Source organism: Lipophrys pholis (genome assembly GCF_963383615.2).
Source record: "Lipophrys pholis genome assembly, chromosome: 19".
Lineage (NCBI taxonomy): Eukaryota > Metazoa > Chordata > Actinopteri > Blenniiformes > Blenniidae > Lipophrys > Lipophrys pholis.
In genome coordinates, this window is record NC_137647.1 from 9,436,647 (window position 1) to 9,457,166 (window position 20,520).

A 20,520-nucleotide genomic window follows, 5' to 3' on the forward strand; every position below is an offset into this window, starting at 1 on the left:
GCCACAGTAAATAAGAACAAGGTGATCATACCACCTGAATTAATCATTTTACTAAATATATAGCAATGTCAACTGTCAAAGTTAACTGGGAGGGTTTTTAGTGATACAGGCAGGTAGATTATAGATGTGGGTGTGAAACTATTTCTCCAGGTAAAGAAAACAACAGTACAAGGACATAAGATTGGTGGAATTTCAGAGAGGAGTCAGTTTTGCGAGAACTGAAGTTGTACCTTAGTTAACAATAAGTACATGTTCTATTCTAATATTCTATGCAGAAAATATAAACATAAGCTGATGATTTTTATTAGAAAAATTAAAGAAACCAAAAAGATCTATGGTCTTTGTTTGTTATCGGACTAGAGTGAGGTCATTTTGAGTTTTTAGCGCTTTACAAAGTGCCACTAATCTGTGTGTCTGACAATGGGTGAATATTGTTTTATTTGTAATTCAAATCCCCTTCATATATTCTAGTCTTCAAAGAAAGCGACTGAGGGAACAAAACTATACGACCGCTGAAGTGATGGCAGCACTACGGATAGAAGATATCTCCAAATAATTTGATTTTGGATTCTATTTATATCAGTATTTACTTATGACAGTAATAACTCCCAGAATCTAAACAACCGATGCGAATGTTTATGATTTGTCATTCAGTGTGTTAGCATGGACTTCGGTAACGTGGTTTCAAATAGTATGTAGTGGTCGCATTACTATAGGCAGCCCACCGGCTATATCGCTCCCGCTAAAGGATTTTTGTTTCTTTACTTTCATGGTTAATTTTAGCAACATTTCAACCTGATGGTAATGTTACCACACTCTCATTACTGCATTAATGGAACAATATCAGCAACTTGCAGGTTGATTTTATCAACCTAATTAAGTGAAGTGCACTTAGTTCTTTATATCTTACTAGTAGAAGTGCACAGTATCAGTTTGGCTCTCTAATAGTGAGGGTAAAAACTGTCCGGTGTGAAACATTTCAGCTTCGTTTATAGTCAGGTATTTTAAGCATCGACAGTGAGAAAAGGTTGTGTATAAAGAGTCATTTCAAGGCGTTCATCACAATCATATCAGATTTTAAATGCTGCCGAAATACGAGGTGCTTTGTGCCAAGCAAAACTCAACGTGTTCGAGCGACTTGCTGGAGATTTTTTTGCGTCGACAGAGTTAAACGTAGGAATACCAGATTTGGCACAAGGTCTAATTTCCATCGGTTGTCCCAAACATAAAAGAAAAACATGAGAAAAACAGACTTATAAAAAAACAATATAGTAAAACAAAAACTTGATGATGAATTAATTCTGGCTGGGTTAAACCTGCCCTAAAGCGCTACCGTACAATCGTGCAGTGCTTAAAGTTAAAGTGCCTGTTTTTTAACGTGCTTGATTTTCTCAATGTTCACAAGTTTGATTGTTGATGAGCCATGTCTTATACTGTCTCTTAAAACTGACAAAAAGTGGAGCTTTATCTGATAGCTACAAGTAAAGTAGTCCCGTTTGTGCAACCTTTAATAGACAAGGCATTCTGTGCAAAGGAGGACTCTCTAAGTTCTACTTCACAATCACCCCTGATGGCTGAGCTTAATTATACATTAAGCAAGGTCTTTTAGAAATTATTTGAATTTCTCACGGCTTAGGAATCAATATTCATTTGAGATTGAACAATGATGATAGCTTTTAATTGTGCAAATGCCCTAGTAAGTCTATAACTGCCTTATTTCTAAGCTCAGGATCAGGATCATATATTTGCATACCTTAAACACTAAGACGCAACACTTAAAAATCTGACCATTAGAACCATCATTATGTGCATACAGTATGAATTCTTACTCCATATTTATAGGGAATCTCATTAAATTTGTCAGTGGAAGACAGCCATGTTGCCCCTTTCTCGCCAATGTCTAATTAATATAGTCTTCCATAAAGCTGAAGTTTACGTACACAGCAGTGACAGATATGATATTTATTATTATCTAATATGATATGCAGAGTTGAACTATATTCCACCTGTGAGTTTATACATTCTATAGTCTGCCACATGAGGCAGAAAGAAAAACCTCTTTGACTGTTTGGTGAAACACTGCTCATATATTGCACAGCTACTAAAGGAGACGCTGCAGGAAGCTGACACGCACACACAGGGAGAGAGAGCGTAAAGGAGTAAGGGAGTTGAGATAATGGCTGAGCCGGTGACAGTCAGATAGGGGCAGTAATTAATTTCAGCTCACTCCTCTCTCACTCTCAACTTCCATTCCCCGTAGACGAGCCCTATTGTTGTCCACTAATACAGTTATTAATGGAGGTCAGCACACGGGCTACCACAGTCAATCAAACATTATTTTTATGTTAAGCTTCCCACCTACGCAGAGTGTACTATTGAGAGCAAGAGAGAGAGAGAGAGAGAGAGAGACGTGTGTGTTTCTCTTATTCATGTATGTGTCGAGCTGTTATGGCAGAGTCAGTTTGTCTTGGTGCCAAAATGTAGCACTGCAATGCTGTTTCATAAAGCTGTTTGATTCACGGCTATTTAAAGTGCTGGGAGTACAGTAACCTGTCTTTTGGATTCCTACCCCCCCCCCCCCCCTGATTTTCAAAGCATTAGCAATGACTGATTTTTAATATAACAATATGAGTCAGAAATGCGTGTTTGCATAACAGATCTAAGTATATTCCTATACGCAGTGTTGTAGAAATGTGTTATGAAAATAGTCTTGCGTGGGGATTGAAGAGGAGTGACCTTATTTGACAGTATCTTTTGGGATAGATCTGCTGATGTAATACAGTTATTTTGGCTGTCGGGGATGTGCTACAGGCACAACACATTCAGTTCATTGTGAAAATACAGTGCCCCGCCAAGCAGAACAGGCAGCGTTCTTTGAAGTAGTTTCCCTATTTCTGACGGTAGTTTCCTTTTCTTTTTCTTTTTTTTTTTCCTACCCGACTGGATCACGGGGAAGCCAATCGGACAGATATAAGCAAGGAGGAATCATTTAAGTCACAGAAAAATCCCTGAGTGATTCAGTCTAAATTGCTTTAAACCTAATAATACCCAGAGCACAAAGCTTAAATCTTAAATTGTTTCAACAAGGTATTGAACACTCTAATTGAGGTGATATATCAAATGTAATTGCACTGCTCTCTGTGCTCAAGGCTTTGATAGTAAAATTATGTGTTGCTTGGCTAATGAGGGTTTGGAGTTGTATTATTGAGGACCTTTTTTTTTTTTTTTTTTTTAATTTCCAAAAGAGAACTATGTTTAGCCCTGAAGGCCAACAAAGTGTAAGAGCGAGTCTTGTCATCGTTTGTTTGTTTGTAATCTCTGTCACTGTTTTGTGCAGATTTTTCTTTTGAGAACATAAGGCGTACGTAATGTGAGATTTGCATTTGTCAGGGTGATTATGCACATGAGTGATCTTGTGCGTCTGTGTGAGAGCGTATAAGCAAGTGTAAAATCATTACCTGCGTGTGCACACGGGCACTCTTGTAACCCTTACGATGGTGTATGCGTTTCCCTGCGTGTTCTCTGTCCTCGCATGTCCGCATGGGCACATGTTTGCGCCTGCGTGCAATCTGGTGTGCCGGCCTGCGTCCCGTGTGTATGTGTTCGTGTGCGTGCGTGCGTGCGTGCGTGCGTGTGTGTGTGTGTGTGCGTGTGTGTATGTGTTCCAGGAGAGCCAGTGGTTGGATAGCGTATCTCTCCTCATCAAGGATACGTTGGAGGGGGAGATGCTGATGATCGACAACCTCTCCGGTTCTGTCTTCCACCACTACTCCTCTCCTTCACCCGTCTGCAAAGACTGCAAGGGCCACCTGCAAGAGGTACCACCCTGAACACACGTGTATACAAACCTGTGCGAAGTACACAAACACACACACACACACACGAGGACCTGAGAACGAGCGTGTTTTTCCTGAAGCTCCTCCAAATGCCAAAAGTACAGTATATTTCTCATCTTTAAAGTCAATCGAATAAACACTATAAATACTGTATCTGAACCATCTCAGTGTCGTGAGTCTCGCGAGGCCATAGCCTCTTTGGTAATATCGTCAATATCAAAATGACCGACAAATCTAGTGACTTTCAAGGGAAAAACATCATCGTTCTCTCTTGAAGGGATCCGCAGGTGAATCTCCAGTCCTCTTTTGTTTATTGTTGCTGCAGCTCCCTGGAGTAACAGCTGTGTTTATTGAGCAAAAGAGAGCAGCACAAAGCAGCCAGGCTGAAAATACCAACCAATGGAATAGTATTTTTAATACAATATATATTTAATGATAGCAGGGTTCCTTGTGGTTGGTCTGTTTGCTCCTGATAACTTTTTTTAGGTAGTCTAAACTCAGAAATACTTTCAAAGAAATGAATATTGCCGCTTCATCTACATTTTACTGACGACAAACTAACTATTATTGATTTCAGTGCAGTCAGGGCATGTTTTTCTGCTCCTCTGCATATGCTTGGCCTGCCATATTAGGGCCAATTTTTTCATTTCTGGCAGGATTACCTTTATTTTATTTTTAAGTACTTTAATCCTTGTACCCTTGAAGTAAAATATGATTGAAGAACCAAATTTGAGTTAATTAGCACTTATTTCTTGCTGTGATATTCTTTATAAACATGACTGCAGGTGTGGGAGTGAAAATATATCAAAATGAATAAGTGCAAGTCCTAATTAAACTCAAAAGTAGAATTTTAATACTGAAAATATACTATCTTCTTTTGTGTACGTATCTCTGCAAAGTGCATAAATATACAAGTTTTCATTGACTAATGGTGTGAGCAAAACTTGCTGCACCAAACTTTTAATTTGCAAACGCAAACTACAATAGATACACACATTCATGCACAGAGAAACGCACACACCATTGTGTTTGCACCAGATTGGATGCATGTAGGGGGCACAAAGAGGAAGACACTTCTTCACGTTCTTTCATGGATACACTGGGCTTCATTTATCACACAAAGCTGCGCGAATGGGAAGTGCTGTGGACGTTTATGCTTTGTAGAGCATGCCAAATCCTGTGTGTGCTGTTATGGTACGGCATAACGAGGGACTGTAGCTCTTAATTAAAAAAATTATCAACGTGAGATAAAAACAACTTTCCATGCATGCAGAAATGTGGATTAATGAGGCCCGTTGCATGCACACACACAGGCAGCCCTTTCTGATGATGTATGCACGCACGCACGCACGCACACAAACACACACAAAACCTTCTTCACCTATATCTCAGGGTGTTTTGTAAATAGAAGATCCTGCATAAAACACACAGAAACTTATTGTCCTGTGCCAGTGTTGTCCATCACAATGACAAAGTGCAGCGGGTCAGCCCAGAAGAAGCAATAACTGGGCTCTACACCTCCTCACCTGTCAGCCCCGCTTTCTGCCTGTCTGGAGATGCTGTCAAACCATCAATCCCCCCCCCCCACCTCCTTTATATGTTTCCTCCTTCCATCTGTACCTCCACTCCTCTGGCTACCCCACCGTCTCTGTCTGATTTATTGTATCTGATCTCGTGCCGTTCGTCTTCAATTTGCCATGTCACCTAAACATCTGACTTCCATATTGAACATGTTTGTGTTTGTGTGTGTGTTAGTGTGTGTGTGTGCGTGTGTGTGTGCGTGTGTGCGTGTGTGTGTGCGTGCGTGCGTGCGTGCGTGCGTGCGTGCGTGCGTGCGTGCGCGCGTGTGTGCGTGTGTGTGTACCACTTTTCAGACCAATGAGTCGCTTGCTGCTCACGATGGTGTGCAATGTTAATGTGTAGGAGAGCGCATCAAGACACAGCAGGGTACCTGGGCGTAATATGTGTGATAACGGAAATATGCATCTGCAGCCTGAGAGTGACTGCGGTTGACTGTGCAGGAAACAGTTCGCTGAAGCAGAGAAGGACTTTGCCATTAATTTGGCTGCGAGCATAAAAAGACACTCCCCAGGAGTACATTTCCATTTTTCTGTATATTTTCAACTCGTGCTCTCCTATAGGGGTGGTATGGATCACACCTCACTACGGTTCATGTATCACTGCTTTGAGTCATAGCTTCAAGAAAAGAAGGCTGCAAGAAAAGGGCTCGCCCTTCAAATTGTATTTTGAAAGTTTAACTGGAAAGGTGGAACAGGAAGCTGCAGCAGTACAGTCATTGCAGCTTTAATCACATACATATTCTCAGCAGACATGGCAGTCACCGTTTTGATGTTTTGACTTCTGCAGCTTTTCACTGTAAAGAAATTCCGAAAACTGCGGATAATTTGCAACACAAATCAATTCTGATCTTTTACACCACTGTGAAATTCAAAACAACATAAAAAGTAAACGCTCCTCTGACTTTTTTTTTTTTAAAGAGCATAGTAAAGATATTAAACTCTGTATAAAACAAAAACAGTATTGGGCAGAAGCTTTCATCCACTTTCAATGTCAGGAGGACGGTAAAGGGAGGCATCAAATTGGTCATAATTGCCTCAGACATACCGTGAAAATCCGCAGTCAGCAACATATAGTGAAGCCCCACATAGTCCTGATGTCAACGTCACAAAGTCTTAGATCAGATGAAGAATTGGAAGTTAAGGAAACAACTTAAAGCCAAACAGGAACTATAGCAAGTTCAAGAGGCCATCACCATCACGTCTTTGAGACGTCTTGAAAAAAACAAGCTTTTGAGAACCCCCAAATGTGTAGCTTCTGTTTTAATAGACAACTTTTTATGGAGATATTTAGTCAACTTTGTTATTGATAATGTAGGTATCTTCTTTAAATACATGGCCCCCGATGTGATAATAGATCCATGATATGGTTGTTGATCTGCACACATGCTGTACATTACGTCCACACGTCTGATGGGCGCGGACAAATCAGTGCTTTGATGCAGTTATGTCTTAAAAGGTTTTCAGGAACCTTCTGCAAACAGCAAGATAAAAAGACCGGAGGTGTGTCTGCCTGCCTGTCTCTGTATGTGTGTGTGAGCAGCAGAAAATCATCGACTGACTACTGGTGCGCTCACGTTCTTTTGAGTATATGATCGTGCACACACGTACTATGCTGTGACTAGCATGACTCATGCAGCCGCAAGTTATCAGCCATGCATATTTTCTCTTTCAGTCACACAGCCGTCTCCCAGCGTTTCCTCCCAGCAGTGCAGAATAACGGATGCCTTGCTTCGCTGCTCTCAGGCTGCAGTGGACGCTTTCAATTGGTGTTTGCCTGAGCCCACTATCTTGTTAGCGAAGCCTTCGATATTTCTGCAGTTACCTTGGAAGCGCCAGTGTACCAACTCTTCCTGCGCCGGTTGCGCTTTTTTTTTTTTTTTTTTTTTTTTGTTGTCCCCAGAGGCAGAGTCAAGATTACAGGAAGAGAAAGGCTGTGGTTTCTATTACCTGTCAATGAAGGTACCAGGTGACGGCTTGCAGGGACCCTCTCATAAAGCTATTTACAGCCCACCTCTGAGACGCAGAGCAAGTCACAGGGATTGTATAGTGCTCTCGCACAGTAGCATAAGTGAGGACCGCTATAATGAGACAAAACAGAAAAACTGCAAAGTCTTTCTTAAAATTAATGACTTGTGTTGCTGTGCTTTTGCCCTGCTTCCTTGCCTCATCCCATATCTTCCCTCTTTCTTGCTTCCGCTCTTTTTCTTTCCTTTGGGGCTTTGGTCAATGGTAATTTACTGCCTCATATCTGCCATGAATCTTTTTCGATGAAGCTCCGTCTTTCTCGCCCACCGGCACGTGTTAATGCTGTGTACTGCTAACTGCCCTCACTTCATTGGATTTCACCCAGCCATTTTTAATTATGCCTTTTAATTCCTCGCCACGTCTCTTTAAAGAAACATCACACCATAGCAACTTCCCAGAACCCTGAAATTCTACTCAAGCTCACTGTTTGTGAGTAGATTTTTTGAAACTGTGCAAAAACGAGCAGTGGGTTTGAGAAATGGACCAGCTGAGAAGCTCTGGCTTGTGCAACGATCATTTGAAATGTATTCCACTGCCATCAAACAAGCCTACCTCGATCAAAGGAGGAGAAGTTATTCCAAATACAATTATTTGTACGTGTAGTGTGAGGGTGAAACAAGCAGTTATAGACTGCTGGGGTAGAATTATGCGGTTCTGGTGCTGCCACATGACCGAAAGAATCGAAAGAAAACAAACTCGTCATTGTCTCATTGCCTGAATACCTCGCCTCCCAGCCTCCTTTCATATAGTTTCATGCTACTGCAAAATGTTGATGATGACGACGTAATGTTCCTCCTTCTTGAAATCTCTCACCCTGTTCTCTTCACAGACAGGTCCCACAGCATTATGGCCGCGTCTGGTAAACCATATCGCAGCTTGGTGAAGGTGTAATCTATCTTGTCTGCTTAGCTCAGGTCGGCCGCTTGAAGACACTGTGTGCATAAAAGAATCATGCAAGTCATCTTCAAAACAGATCAGAACGTTTTGGAAATGTCATATCTATATACACCAAAGTGTAATATACTAATGTCACGGTTGCTGTCAACCTCAGATAAAAAACCCAAATCCTCATGTTGAGCGCCGATGCTCTAGCGAGTAAATCCTGAAACAATGGCTGCTCCTGCTTCCAACCTGCAGAGACACAAATAACTGATGTGAATTCTTCGCAGCAGATCAGGATGGCGGAGATTGAGCAGGCGTCGCTGAAGTCGGAGCAGCTCTCTGACAAGTCCTCGTCCCCCGCCCTGCCAGATGACCTCAGTCTGGACGAGCATACGGCCTACCAGCTGCTGGCGCAAGAGAGCAAGGTGAGTGTGAGCAGACTGAGGTGGGAAAGGGGAGACCAGCATCTTCACCTCTGGCACGCAGATTAAGCATCTCGTTTGGACTTTGGAAAATGTGCAAGACAGTTGAATACAAATAAAACATATGACTACTGATATACACGAAATGTATATATCTATTTAGTCGCTTCAGCTTCCTATGAATAGCCCAAAGTATTTCTGACTGATATATTTTTTAACCATTTTAATTATTATTGTTTTGAACCTCATAATTATTGTAAAAATTCTATTGCCTATTTGTTTATTCAGATTTGCAGTTCTTTGGGGAGGGTTGTACAACATTTCAATCAACCGCCGCTGGTTTTATTTGTGCTACCATAATAAACTGACTGGATAATACTTGGTTGACATATGCTGGATCCCTACAAGCTCTCATTTGCTGCTCGGTCAAAATGAAAGACTTGCATTTTTTTTAATCTTATGACCAATTTGCAAGCTATTTTGAGCAATCGGGAACAGTAAGAGTTTATACAGCTGCACTGTTGTACAGCATTAAGCAGATATTTGTTGCTGCATAAATGTGGCTGGGGTTTTTAATTGGTGGGAATACCAATGCCTTTTACAAAGATGATCAAATCTTGGTGTATTTGTTGCTTGAATTTAAAATATGTGATATTTTAGTTTTATGTAAATCAACATAACTGCAAATATTTTGGTGAAATTACACAAAACAGCCGGAGGAATAGTTAACATCACTAATTTCTGCTGCACTAGTATACTTTATGTGATAAATAACAATACTACATTTACAAACTGGACACATTCTCAGCACTGCGACGCAACAAAAGGCAGACTCTCACTAAAGTGACTCGACACCGCCACCCTGTTTACAACAGAGGCATGAATTAAATGTCATATCATTAAATGTCTTCCCCTTTAAGTAAAAAAAAAAAAAAACACATCCAATCATATAAAGATTATCAGATTGATAACCAGTGAGAAAACCCGCGGCAACACAATGTTTGGCCTCACACTGACGCCGTTAGTGAGGATCTGTATAATGATTATGGCTGCTTATCATCTCTCCGTGTAATATTAAACCAATTTTGTGTCAGGAAAAAAAAAAAAAATATATATGAATGTAATACAAGAGGGAGAAAATAATGCAGTTAAACGTGGCATCTACTTTATACCTGACATACATTGTGTAGGGTATTATTATTATTATTATTGTTTGCATTATTGTTTTCATCACCATCATCATCATCATCATCATCAAAATGTATTGTTTTGTTTCTTTGTTATTATAGCACTGTATTAATCCCAAAGGGGAAATTCATCCCGAACTGACCATCGGTAGCAGCCGCACAGAGCAGCGCTCTAGGGGAGCTGGGGGGTGGGGGGTGGGTGGGCGGGTGAGGGTCTTGCTCAGGTACCCCCAGTGCATGTTTTTGGGAATCATCTTCAGGAAGCCAATAAATTAGCCTTATAAAATCATTTTCATGGCTTTGCTTTAGGCTCTCCTGTGATTTACAGATATAAATATCAGGCTCGAAAGATCCCTTTATCGCTTTCTCTCCCTCTCTCTCTCTCTCTCTATCTATCAGGGTAACTATCTTGTCTTTGAAGAGTCCACCATCTCCATGCACTGCAGACCTTCTCATGAATAAATCTTTCCACCATGCTCTCCCGAGTCACTGCCCTTTGAGGCTCTCGTGGCCTTCTCCCTAACTCCCAGACTTCCACTCACCCCCTCCTCTCCTGAACTATACGTCTTCCCTTTTCTCAGTCTTGCCCCTCCGGTAATTGTGCACCTGCCCTACTCCACACCTCCCTCTCCCCACACTATCTGCATCCTTTATCATCCTTCCTTCCTAGATTTCCTCCTTGGTAATGGGGTAATGCTCCTTGGTTGAGGATAGCCGGATAAGCCTGCAATCACCAAGCATGGCTGTGAAGCGCTGCTCATTAGAGGAGGGGGGAAGAGAGAAAGAGCAGAGGAAAGACTAATAGCAAAAAAAAAAAAAAAATGTGAGGTGAGGGATTTTATATGTCAAGTATTGTTTAGGAGAAATGTTATATGTGTGCAGTTTTATTGGTTTTGCTGCAGGACCATAAAACTGTTCACATTTTAGGAGCTCGGTGTGGTTCTGTCCCGACAACATAAATCTTTAAATATTTGTGGTACGGTTCAAGGTGACGCTTTTAGTTAAATATTGGTTTTGGCAAGTCTGGGGTTAAAGTCTCCGGTAATTCGTTTAAGCACATATGATGGTGATGCATTGGTGTGTGTGTGTGTGTGTGTGTGTGTAGGTGCATCACGAGTTTATGTGCGCCAAAAGCCGTTTAAGGTTTGTATGGGTGTGGGTGGCTTCTCCTTTGAAATGAGGCTTTTCAGGGGTGAGCGCTTGAATCCCTCAGAGGTGCGATACACTAATGAAAAGCAGAAAGGCATACCTACACAGCAGCGCTCACACACTGTGCACTTGCTCTCGCTCGGCTCAATCTGCTTCCTGCTTCCCACTTCGAACTGTCACAGCCTCTCTCACAAATTTCTAACCAAACATTTATTGTTACAAGATATACAATTACCATGATAATAACAGAGCATAATCAGCTCACGCCCTTTCTCTAGCACTCGAATGAAAAGCCAATGGGATGGAGTGAGTCAGCGGCCATGTTTAATATCTACATAAAGCCTGAGGGGCTTCTTTTTTCTTTCAAGCTCTCAACTAGGAATTGTCACTTTACAATCTATAATGTGGATCCTAAACTTTAATTGCCCCTTTGGAGAAGAAATTAGCATTAAAGGCTACTTTTAAACGACGCTGATGATCTTTTTTTAATGATTCAAGCTTTTGCACTCTGGTGCCAGCCTCATCCAGCTCAAAATTTGTCTAATTTATCTTCTTTGATATTTATGAGAAAAGTGACCCTCGCGTTGTCGATCTACTGCGCACATCTTTTTGGATTCAATGTCAAAACATTTGTTCTCCTCCAGGGAAGATGCCGTAGTGACTCCTACAGCTCCGAGGAGGCCTGCGGTCGAGCGAGTCAGGAGGGACTGCAGCAGACTCGCACCGTGGTGCAGAGCCAGGTGCTGGGCTTGGGCCATCCATGTCGGGCCCTCGCCACTGGCCCTGAGATGGAGAGCGCGCTTCAGGAAATAGAGATGCAAACACACACACCACAAAACGCACCTCACCACAGTCCTGGTGAGTCAACTTATATCTACTGCACTGCTGAAGTCATTTTGTAATTGCGATAACGTTTATAAACCGATGTCCCTGTCACTCTGTATGCTTGTGCTATTTAAGACAAAAAAAAAACCTTTGAGCAAGAATGTTACAAAAATATATTCTAAATTCAATTCAAATGCATTCACAAGCATTACAAACACAACAATCATTTGTGTGCAGATATTTAATTACACTGCTTAAATGGGCAAATTAGAATCTATTCAATTAAACAATTGGATCAGCAGAAGAAAATTAGTGGAGACCCAACAGCGTGATGCTGCATGTGCGACACTGGCTGAAGTGCCTGATTATGTCATATTGTGCTTCTCAGGGCGCTATCCTCTTTATGTCATCATCTTTATAAAGAGGTGAAAAACAATATATTTATATTGTAACAAAGGATTATCTGGTCAACTCTGATTGAACAGAGCAATGTTGGAGAAAGAAAACAAGTTAGAAGGAGGGCTGAAAGTACCACAGCTAAGACAGAAAGTACACTGAGCCCAGTTTGCAATTCACATGCAAAAATCCTCTGTTACTTCTTCTCATATTTAATTGAAACTTAATTGTAACATATAAGGCATACACTAGAAAATACTGTATTTTAAAATGTTAAAATTATTCGTAATGTCATGATTTTGACATCAGCTGGTATAGTAAAGCACACACATATATATCTATATATATATAGATATATATATATAGATATATATCTATATAGATATATATATAGAGATATAGATATAGATATAGATATAGATAGATATATTGTAGTCTATAGCCAGTTTCACTGTAATAAAGTAAAGTGCATAACCACTTTATGCATGACTGCAATAGTCATATTCCTGTCTTGACTTGTTGACCTAATTGCTTACACATTCACGATTGCTGAAGGTATTAATAGACTTTATCAGATCACTATTTAAAAATAATCGCCCAATTGTAGCTGATTGTATGATAATAATTCAGAAAAGTGAAAGAATTGACGCCAAGACAGAGATGAAAGTTTATTCTCTTCCTGAAGGTGGCGTTCCCAGCAGCAGCAGCAAGGACAGAAACAAAGGAGGAGGAGGAGGAGGAGCCAGTGGCATTTCTGCGCTCTTCCATCTGCCTGCAGAGTTCTTCCACCCTGCAGGAGCAGCCATCCTAGCACCTCCCCGGAGCAGAAGTTTGCGTTTGTCAAGGGGCCTTAAGCTTACCTCCCCAGCCACCTGGACCTCGTTCCGCTCTCCTGGAGCCCAAAGAAAGATCCTCTGTACACAGGTGAAAGAGGGAGAGGGGAGAAATACATTATTGGAGGTTGGATGCTCCTTCCGGTGCCATTTTAATGGTGTGATATCACATTTCACGGTTGGTTGTCTCTGTGGCCAAATACCCATGTATATCTCAATTGCTTTGAGTATTTAAATATTCTTTTAACAATGAGCAGTGAACGTGATAGAGCAGCCGTGTCATAAATTTAAGCATAGATTTATAAATCATAAATTCTATAGCATGCACCCTGCACAAAATCAGCAACTTGTGCAAAGTGTAAGACAGTGTCATTGAAGTAATCTAAGAGATAGATTTGTGACATTAAACATAGTTGAGAAGTTGCTAATCATGGATTATGGTTCTTGACGGATGTTATAATAATAATAATAATGGCTTGGATTTATATAGCGCTTTTTTCGAGCTGACTCAAAGCGCGTACAAAGACCATTATTCTTTTACACCAGTCCCACCAGTGATGGTAAGCTACGTTGTTGCCACGGCTACCCTGGGGCATGCTGACAGAGGCGTGGCTGCCATTTTGCACTAAAAGCCCCTCCAACCACCACCAACATTCATGCACCATTCATACCCATTCAGACCCATTCATACGAGACAATTAAAGTAGTATTTCTAATTGAAAAATGGACGATTAATCTGTTATTTACTAACTATCTTTCTCTCCTCTCCTTTCACTCTTTCTCATCAGTACCCATCCCACAGTGACTCCTCTCTTGCGACAGGCAGTTCTGAAGGAAGCCTTCAAACCACCCTGGAAGAAGGACTGAGCTTCAGTGTCTCTCCACCACAGAACTTGGAACTGCCTTTGCCTGCAGCTCCTTTACCACTTTTGTGTCCTGTCCAGCTGCCTGAAGACGTCACTACCACTTCTTCTCCAGTTCAGACCACGAGGCCGAGACCAACCCCCTCGTCAGCTTTAACCCTCCTGGCCACCAGGGGGCACCAACGGAGCCAGAGCAGCGGGCGAGGCAGCACCAGCCCGGGCTATACCCGTGACGACTCCATCGATCCATCAGATGAGGACCTTGGCATCGGCATTGGATCGTCCATCGGGGGTTGCGGGTCCAGTCAAGCTGGCAACAGTGAACATTTGTCAGAGGCGCTGAGCAGCTTGTCCCTGACATCACTGTTGTCGCCCAGCTCCTTGGTGTACCCAGGAGGAGCCGTGAAGAAGTGCAACAGTACAGGCAGCCTGGACCAAGGGGGGATGCTGTCTTCTCGGGGCAGGGAGAGCCGCAGGGAGATCCTGGGCCTGGAGTTGATGGACCCCCAGGGCTTTTTGGCCAACCCCTGGACAGGGGTTTTAGTTGACACAAGAAGAGGAGATATGAGAGGTGAAATAGGAGATGGAGAACAAGGGTTGAAAGCAAAGAGTTCAAGCCAAACAGCAGTAGGGCCTTGTCGCAAAAACAGATGAAACCTACTGTTTAGTCTTATTTTGTCTCTCCATTCCTTTGGATCTAAACCCATTGCTGTTCCTCTCGCTCTCACTGCTTCATCAGTGAGAGAGAGGTCTGATGACACATGATGTCCTGTATTCCAAAGCCAAACCCTCATCTTGCCCCTTCAACCCCTTTCAACACATTTCTGACAAGCCAATGTCCTATTTTGTGATATTTAGGCAAGTGGTCTTGGTTATGGTCTGTTGGTGAGGGAGTGGCGGTCCACCCTCCTTGGAGCGGCACCAGCAGAGGAAGCCATGGAAGGTCCTGATTGCATTTGGAAAAGAGGAGTCAATGGGAGCAGAAAGAAATGAGCTCAAGTTTCAGACACAACAAAGAGTCTTAAATGTTGCTCTTCTGTAGTTTCCTGTTCCCTGCAATGGCTCGGATAAATGAGGTTGAAAATGCAAAAAGGAAAAAATAAAAAAATAATAAAAAAAACACAAACCCAAAATAGTCATCCATGCCAACAGAGATTGTTTTGATCTGTTTACATCTCAGAGGCAGTGCAACAAATAAGTGGGCGGAGGCTCGTTGATGGCGGAATATATCAAGGCGGAAGGAAGACTGCGAAAGGAGAAAGCGGGTCATTTATTGGGCTGGAAAAGCAGAAAGCGGATCTAATGTCCATCTGTTCCGGCAGACGGAAACAACAGGTCCTACTCACTCTGGCACAGGACCTTCTGCTGAGATCAGAGTAAACCGCGAGGTGGAGGAGAGTTCAGGAATGTGTACTCATCCTGTGTGTTTGTGTGTGAGAGCGCTGCCTCAGGTATCCCAGGCATGAATTAAATCATTCTCATCACCGCACCATACCTCTTGTTGTTTCTGAAAGAGGAGATAGATATTGACTGGGTAAAGCTTTGTGAGCCCGTCAACTTGGTCTTCAGCAGCGGCAGAAAATGAAACGAAATCAAAGAACTGTGGAGGTATAACCATGCATGGAGTGATTTGTGAAATTGGTTATTTTTCTTTTCTATCTCCAGCATCTCTCATTCACCCGTGGACATGGAGGAAAAAATATGAAAGCAAGAGATGTTGGATGGAGCTTTACAAACCCTATCAGAAGAAACAGCAGTGTGTGCATGGAGCAGCCTTGTGTGCACTGAAATATAGTTCACTGCATTTTCATGAAGTGAGACTTTAAGCACACTCCTTTTGACACCACGTTCTCTCACCTTGTTTGAGGATTTAAGAAGAATGGACAAAAACCACAAAATGTTGCAAGGGACCTTGACTGCATGATGGGATTGCATTTAACCAAGATTTTTATCTATATACAGAAGTGTATAAAGATGTCAGTGTTGGGTGATGACCATGTGATTTCTATTCCTCTATTTTTGTAGAAAAGAGAATAGGCACGTGCAAGTGTTGCCGTTAGTTTGTCCCTATTTAATTTCTTTCCCATGCAGTGTCTTTGACTTGTCGTCTAGGACTTTTTGTCTGCCAGTGGCTTCCAGTTTTATAATATTTTTTTAAGGTGTGGACAGTGTATAAAACAATGAAGCAAAAAATTTCAAACAAACTGCGCGCTGAAGCGATTGTTCCCTCCAGCACATTTCTCTTAGGGAACAAGGGTTCCTTGTGGATTTCTTTTTTTTTTTTTTTCTTTTTTTCTTCAGATGTTGGAGCCTCAGAGGACAACCAGAGATGGGAACAGCCATATTCACTCACTACACAAAGACTGTCGCGCTCACAGACATTCCTGCAAACGGGGAACTTTGTTTGCTTTTAGCCAGTTGTACTAAAAAAAAAAATAGAAAATAAAAAAAAAAAAAACCAGGAGCAGCATAAACCATCTCTACAAAGCTTTAATTTGGGAGCTACACCACACAACATATCGATTACGGGCACAAAAGTGTTCCTGAAGCATGGTTCTGGGATTGCAATACAGTATGCTTATCCTTGAAATGACACTCTGATGCACTCATCATCTCTTCCCTATCTCTTTATACATACAGTATGTTGTAGCAACCCTTCCACACCCCATGGTCCAAAATCAAAAAGGAGACACTGTAAACATGAACAAAACTTTGCATCGATCAATGCAAACTTTCTTTGGCTTCCGCCACTTGCTTCACCGCTCCATCCAAAAGAGGAGACGCTCGTCTTTAAGCCGGATTTCTAGAGGTAGACTGTTGTCTCCCTGGTGTTTTGATCATTACCTTACTTTTTTTATTTTCTCGAAAAGACTGAGGTGATGTGAGAAAATCTGTGGGTCTGACCTTTTTTATCATGCAAAATCACTTTGATGACTATGTTTTGCCACAAGATGTTGGGTATTAATAGGTGAGACAGAGTGCGCATGTGTGTGCGTGTGCGTGCGTGTGTGTCTGTATGTATTTGTGAGTGAATGCGTGTTTATGACTTCAGGTGAAGTGATTGCCTTTTCCTGAAGTGTCCTGTTCGTCATGGAGGTTAAAAGGGTGGAGATGGAAAACATGAAGCAACCAAGGGCTGTTTAAGCTTCAAAGATATGTCCTCCTATCTTTCTGAGACAAATCCTTGTGTCACTGAACATGACATCAAAGGTTAAAGCCTGACTACACAGCAATAAATGTTCCATGTGTGTGCCCTGAGTAAATGATGTCAATGTGATTTTTATCTCCTCAGAATACAACAGTATTCATTACCGTCTCTTTTTGCTTCTCGTTGTCTGAACTTACAACCAATCAGATAGCACCTCTGCCCTCTCAGAGTCTGGTCCGTGGAGAGATGGGCTGCAATTGGACAACATGGACAAATGAGGGTCTTGAACTCAGGTCGGGGGGTAAAAACCACTAGTAAAATTTAAAGATAGCTGTAAAGCTGTGCTCAGACGGAATGCAAAGCATTATTTTCAAAAGATTTATTTATTGTTTTGCCTTGCTTCTTTAGTCGCACCAACCTGACCCCAATGCATCTGACAGCTGTACCAGTGCACCAAGTGTGTGTGGTTGTGTGCGTGTGTGCATGCGTGAATGAGCAGAATATGCATCCGTACATTAGGTGTGTACTGCAGCTCTCACTAATTTCAAAATTTTAACCAGGAACTCTCGCTGGTTCTGTCATTTGCCCTCACTTCTTTTCCTGCTCTCTTGTATATTCATGAAGAGGAGAACGGACGCTCAGCAGAACCTTGTTGCGCTCCTCGAGTATTTCTTCCTTTTCATGCTGCTTTGATCAAACCACCTGTATCCAGTCACACCGTCTCCAAAATGTGCTTTGCCTTCAGTCTGAACACACCTTAAGAGTGTACAATTCACACTTGTACATATCTTTGTATTTTGATTTGCATGTGTGCATTGCTGCCAGTGAACATGATTATATCGTTAGTATGCATTTCATAAAGTTGTACAAAGTTAATGGGAATGCCCCAGTGTTTTTGACTGCTGCTATGAAAACACTAAAAACCACTCTGATTCACATAAAAAAAAAAACTGTTTTCTTTCAACACATAAAACTTTAAATATCACATTTGATGTAATATTTTAGTCTTTGTCTTCATACCTGTTTTATATTTTCAAATGAAGGTATCTGAAGTAGTTGAGCCAGGATAGTGACACAAAGGCAGATGGTGTACAGAGTGGACATAGACAGCCGGACAGAGCAAACCCAGCAATGGTAAAAGACTGAAGTAGGAGTCCAAGACTTCTCCCAGACAGCTTGTCATCGGGCAGCCTTGCCCAGCGGAGCCGTCAGAGCAAGAGAGCGCATTAGGCATGCACGCTGAACTCAAGAGGTGTTGTTTACCTCACACCCTCAACCAGCCAGCCCTGCACCTCGCCTAACCTCTCAAAACCAGTTCTCCCTCCAGGCTCCTGTCCTTCAAATGTCACCGCAGGAGGGGCGGAGGTGTGTGCAGTGGGTGGTGAAGTGGGATCGCGGCGCTGAGTGCAAAGACTCCAGTTGTCATTGCTCCTGTTACCTGCGAGGTCTTTAAAAGGAGTGTCCTGTCATCTGATTTTATTTTATTTTATTCAGCCTTTAAATCCAGCCCCCACCCCCGTGCCAGAGGACTACAAGTGCCCTCTTACAACATGAACTCCAAAGGTCAGTACACAAGCCGGCAGGGGGCTTGTGCGCTGGTTTGATTGATTACCGCCCATGGCAGCACACAAATCCCCCGAGATATCAAAACCTTCCTGGGTCCAAGAATTTACCCCCCCCCCCCCTCCTGGGAAACTACTGGTTATGTCTCAGCTGGAGCAAGTCTCAAGCTTCCTGAGGTCACGTGAAACTGTAATCTCAGACTGTTAATGCTCATTTCATACGTTTACCAAAGTTGGCAAAAATGCATGTTTTACTCGACTTGTAAAGTTCTCAACTTTTATACTTTTACAAATACTTTTTTAGAGGCGAGTTGGGCATCATATGCACACACATTAAAAAAAAAAAGGTTTCAATACTATTGTCGGCATGTATGCAGTGCCAATACCTGGAAAATCTCCTTTTTTCACACAAATTAGAAAGAAATGCCAAAAATCCATCAATCATTTTTTTTCTTTTATCGGTGTGGTTGAAATGAATGAGAGTGAGTTAAAGATCAGGAAAAAGAAAACTTAATCTTAGACAGAAGATGTCAGGTCAAAAGGTAACGCTGTCAAAGGATTCCCTCTCATGAAGTTTTGTCGAACGCAAGTCTGATAAAGAGAAACCACACAGATGTGTCTCATTACTGTTTGTCTCTGGGCACGAAAGGGAGGAACGAGGAACTTCTGACAACATCCAACTTGTTTTCACACTGAAGATATCTTTTTTTTTTTATATTTTTCCCGGGGTAAGTGTGAATCTCTGACTCAAAAAGTCCGTAAATTAGCAGATGTTTTTTGTGCTCCGTCACTTAATGAGTCACGGCGCTTGGGGAAACATCTTTGATGTGCATAGAGATGACCTGACTTTTGTTTCAAGCAACTCACACGGAGCATAAGATGGTATTATCAAGCCTCTCTTGTTTGTATCGCACTGAGAAGACAGAACAGGAAGGTCGGTGAACTGTTTGGGAATTTCTACAGAAAAATCTCTATTTAGTTTTCAGTTTTAAAGGATTATCCTCGTAAGGGTGTAGATCTTAACTCTGCTTCTTTCACTTTATCTGTTTTGTTTTTTTTGTTGTTTTTTTCATTTATTTTAATCAGATCAGCCTGTGAAACCTTAACCCGCGGCCCACACCTGATGCTGCCATGGCAGGCACACACATACATCAAGGCCTGTGTTCGGAAACCTACTCCTGTCAGCCGTCAAGGCTAAGTGCCCGGGGAGTTGTCCAGGCCGGCTGATTGTATCACAGGCTCGGGGGAGAGAGTCGGATCGAGGCAGGTGGTGCAACAGAAGGATGAATAAAGAGTCGGTGAAATCAGCTGATCAGGGAAAGAGCCGATCTATCTTCACACAATATAGGAATTTAAACAAGAATGAAACCCATTCTAAAGGTTGTTTTAATTATATGGACATCAATTTGGTGTTTGTGTCTTTTTCAGTTACTTTTTTTGTCACTAAACTATATTTAGTAGATGACTTTTTTTTTTTTTTACCTTTATTTTACCAGAAAAACCCCAATGGGATATAAAAAAAAAATATTTTTCAAGAGTGTCCTGGCCAAGATGGGCATATAAGAAGAATGTCAATACATAAAAAAAAGAAGCATCTGCAGACAGATGTGTCTGTCTCCAAGGCGCTAAGCAACCTTTCTTCTTCTTTTTCTGCTTCTTGGTTGTAACGACGCTCCTTGACAATAAATCCGACACCATTGAAAAGCCCGATGATTTCAAATGTGGCCACATTTGTACCGTGCATGCATTTGTGGGATGAGCAGCCTCGATGCGCCTTTGCCAAATACCTTTTCTTCGTTGCCGACTCTTGTC

General features: G+C 41.9%; 1 protein-coding gene across 1 annotated transcript in view; it reads left to right on the forward strand.

Moving 5' to 3' along the window:
* LOC308124546 (voltage-dependent T-type calcium channel subunit alpha-1I-like) overlaps positions 1-17,252 on the forward strand; it is a gene marked incomplete at its 5' end in the record, with an annotated part of 119,919 nt that extends 102,667 nt beyond the window's left edge. The window contains 5 exons of the mRNA XM_080487607.1: positions 3,669-3,818; positions 8,611-8,748; positions 11,726-11,939; positions 12,988-13,226; positions 13,924-17,252. Coding sequence (XP_080343733.1) covers positions 3,669-3,818; positions 8,611-8,748; positions 11,726-11,939; positions 12,988-13,226; positions 13,924-14,652 — 1,470 coding nt within the window. The 3' untranslated portion in view covers positions 14,653-17,252. The remainder of the gene's footprint in view (positions 1-3,668; positions 3,819-8,610; positions 8,749-11,725; positions 11,940-12,987; positions 13,227-13,923) is intronic.
* Between the last annotated feature and the right edge of the window lie 3,268 nt (positions 17,253-20,520).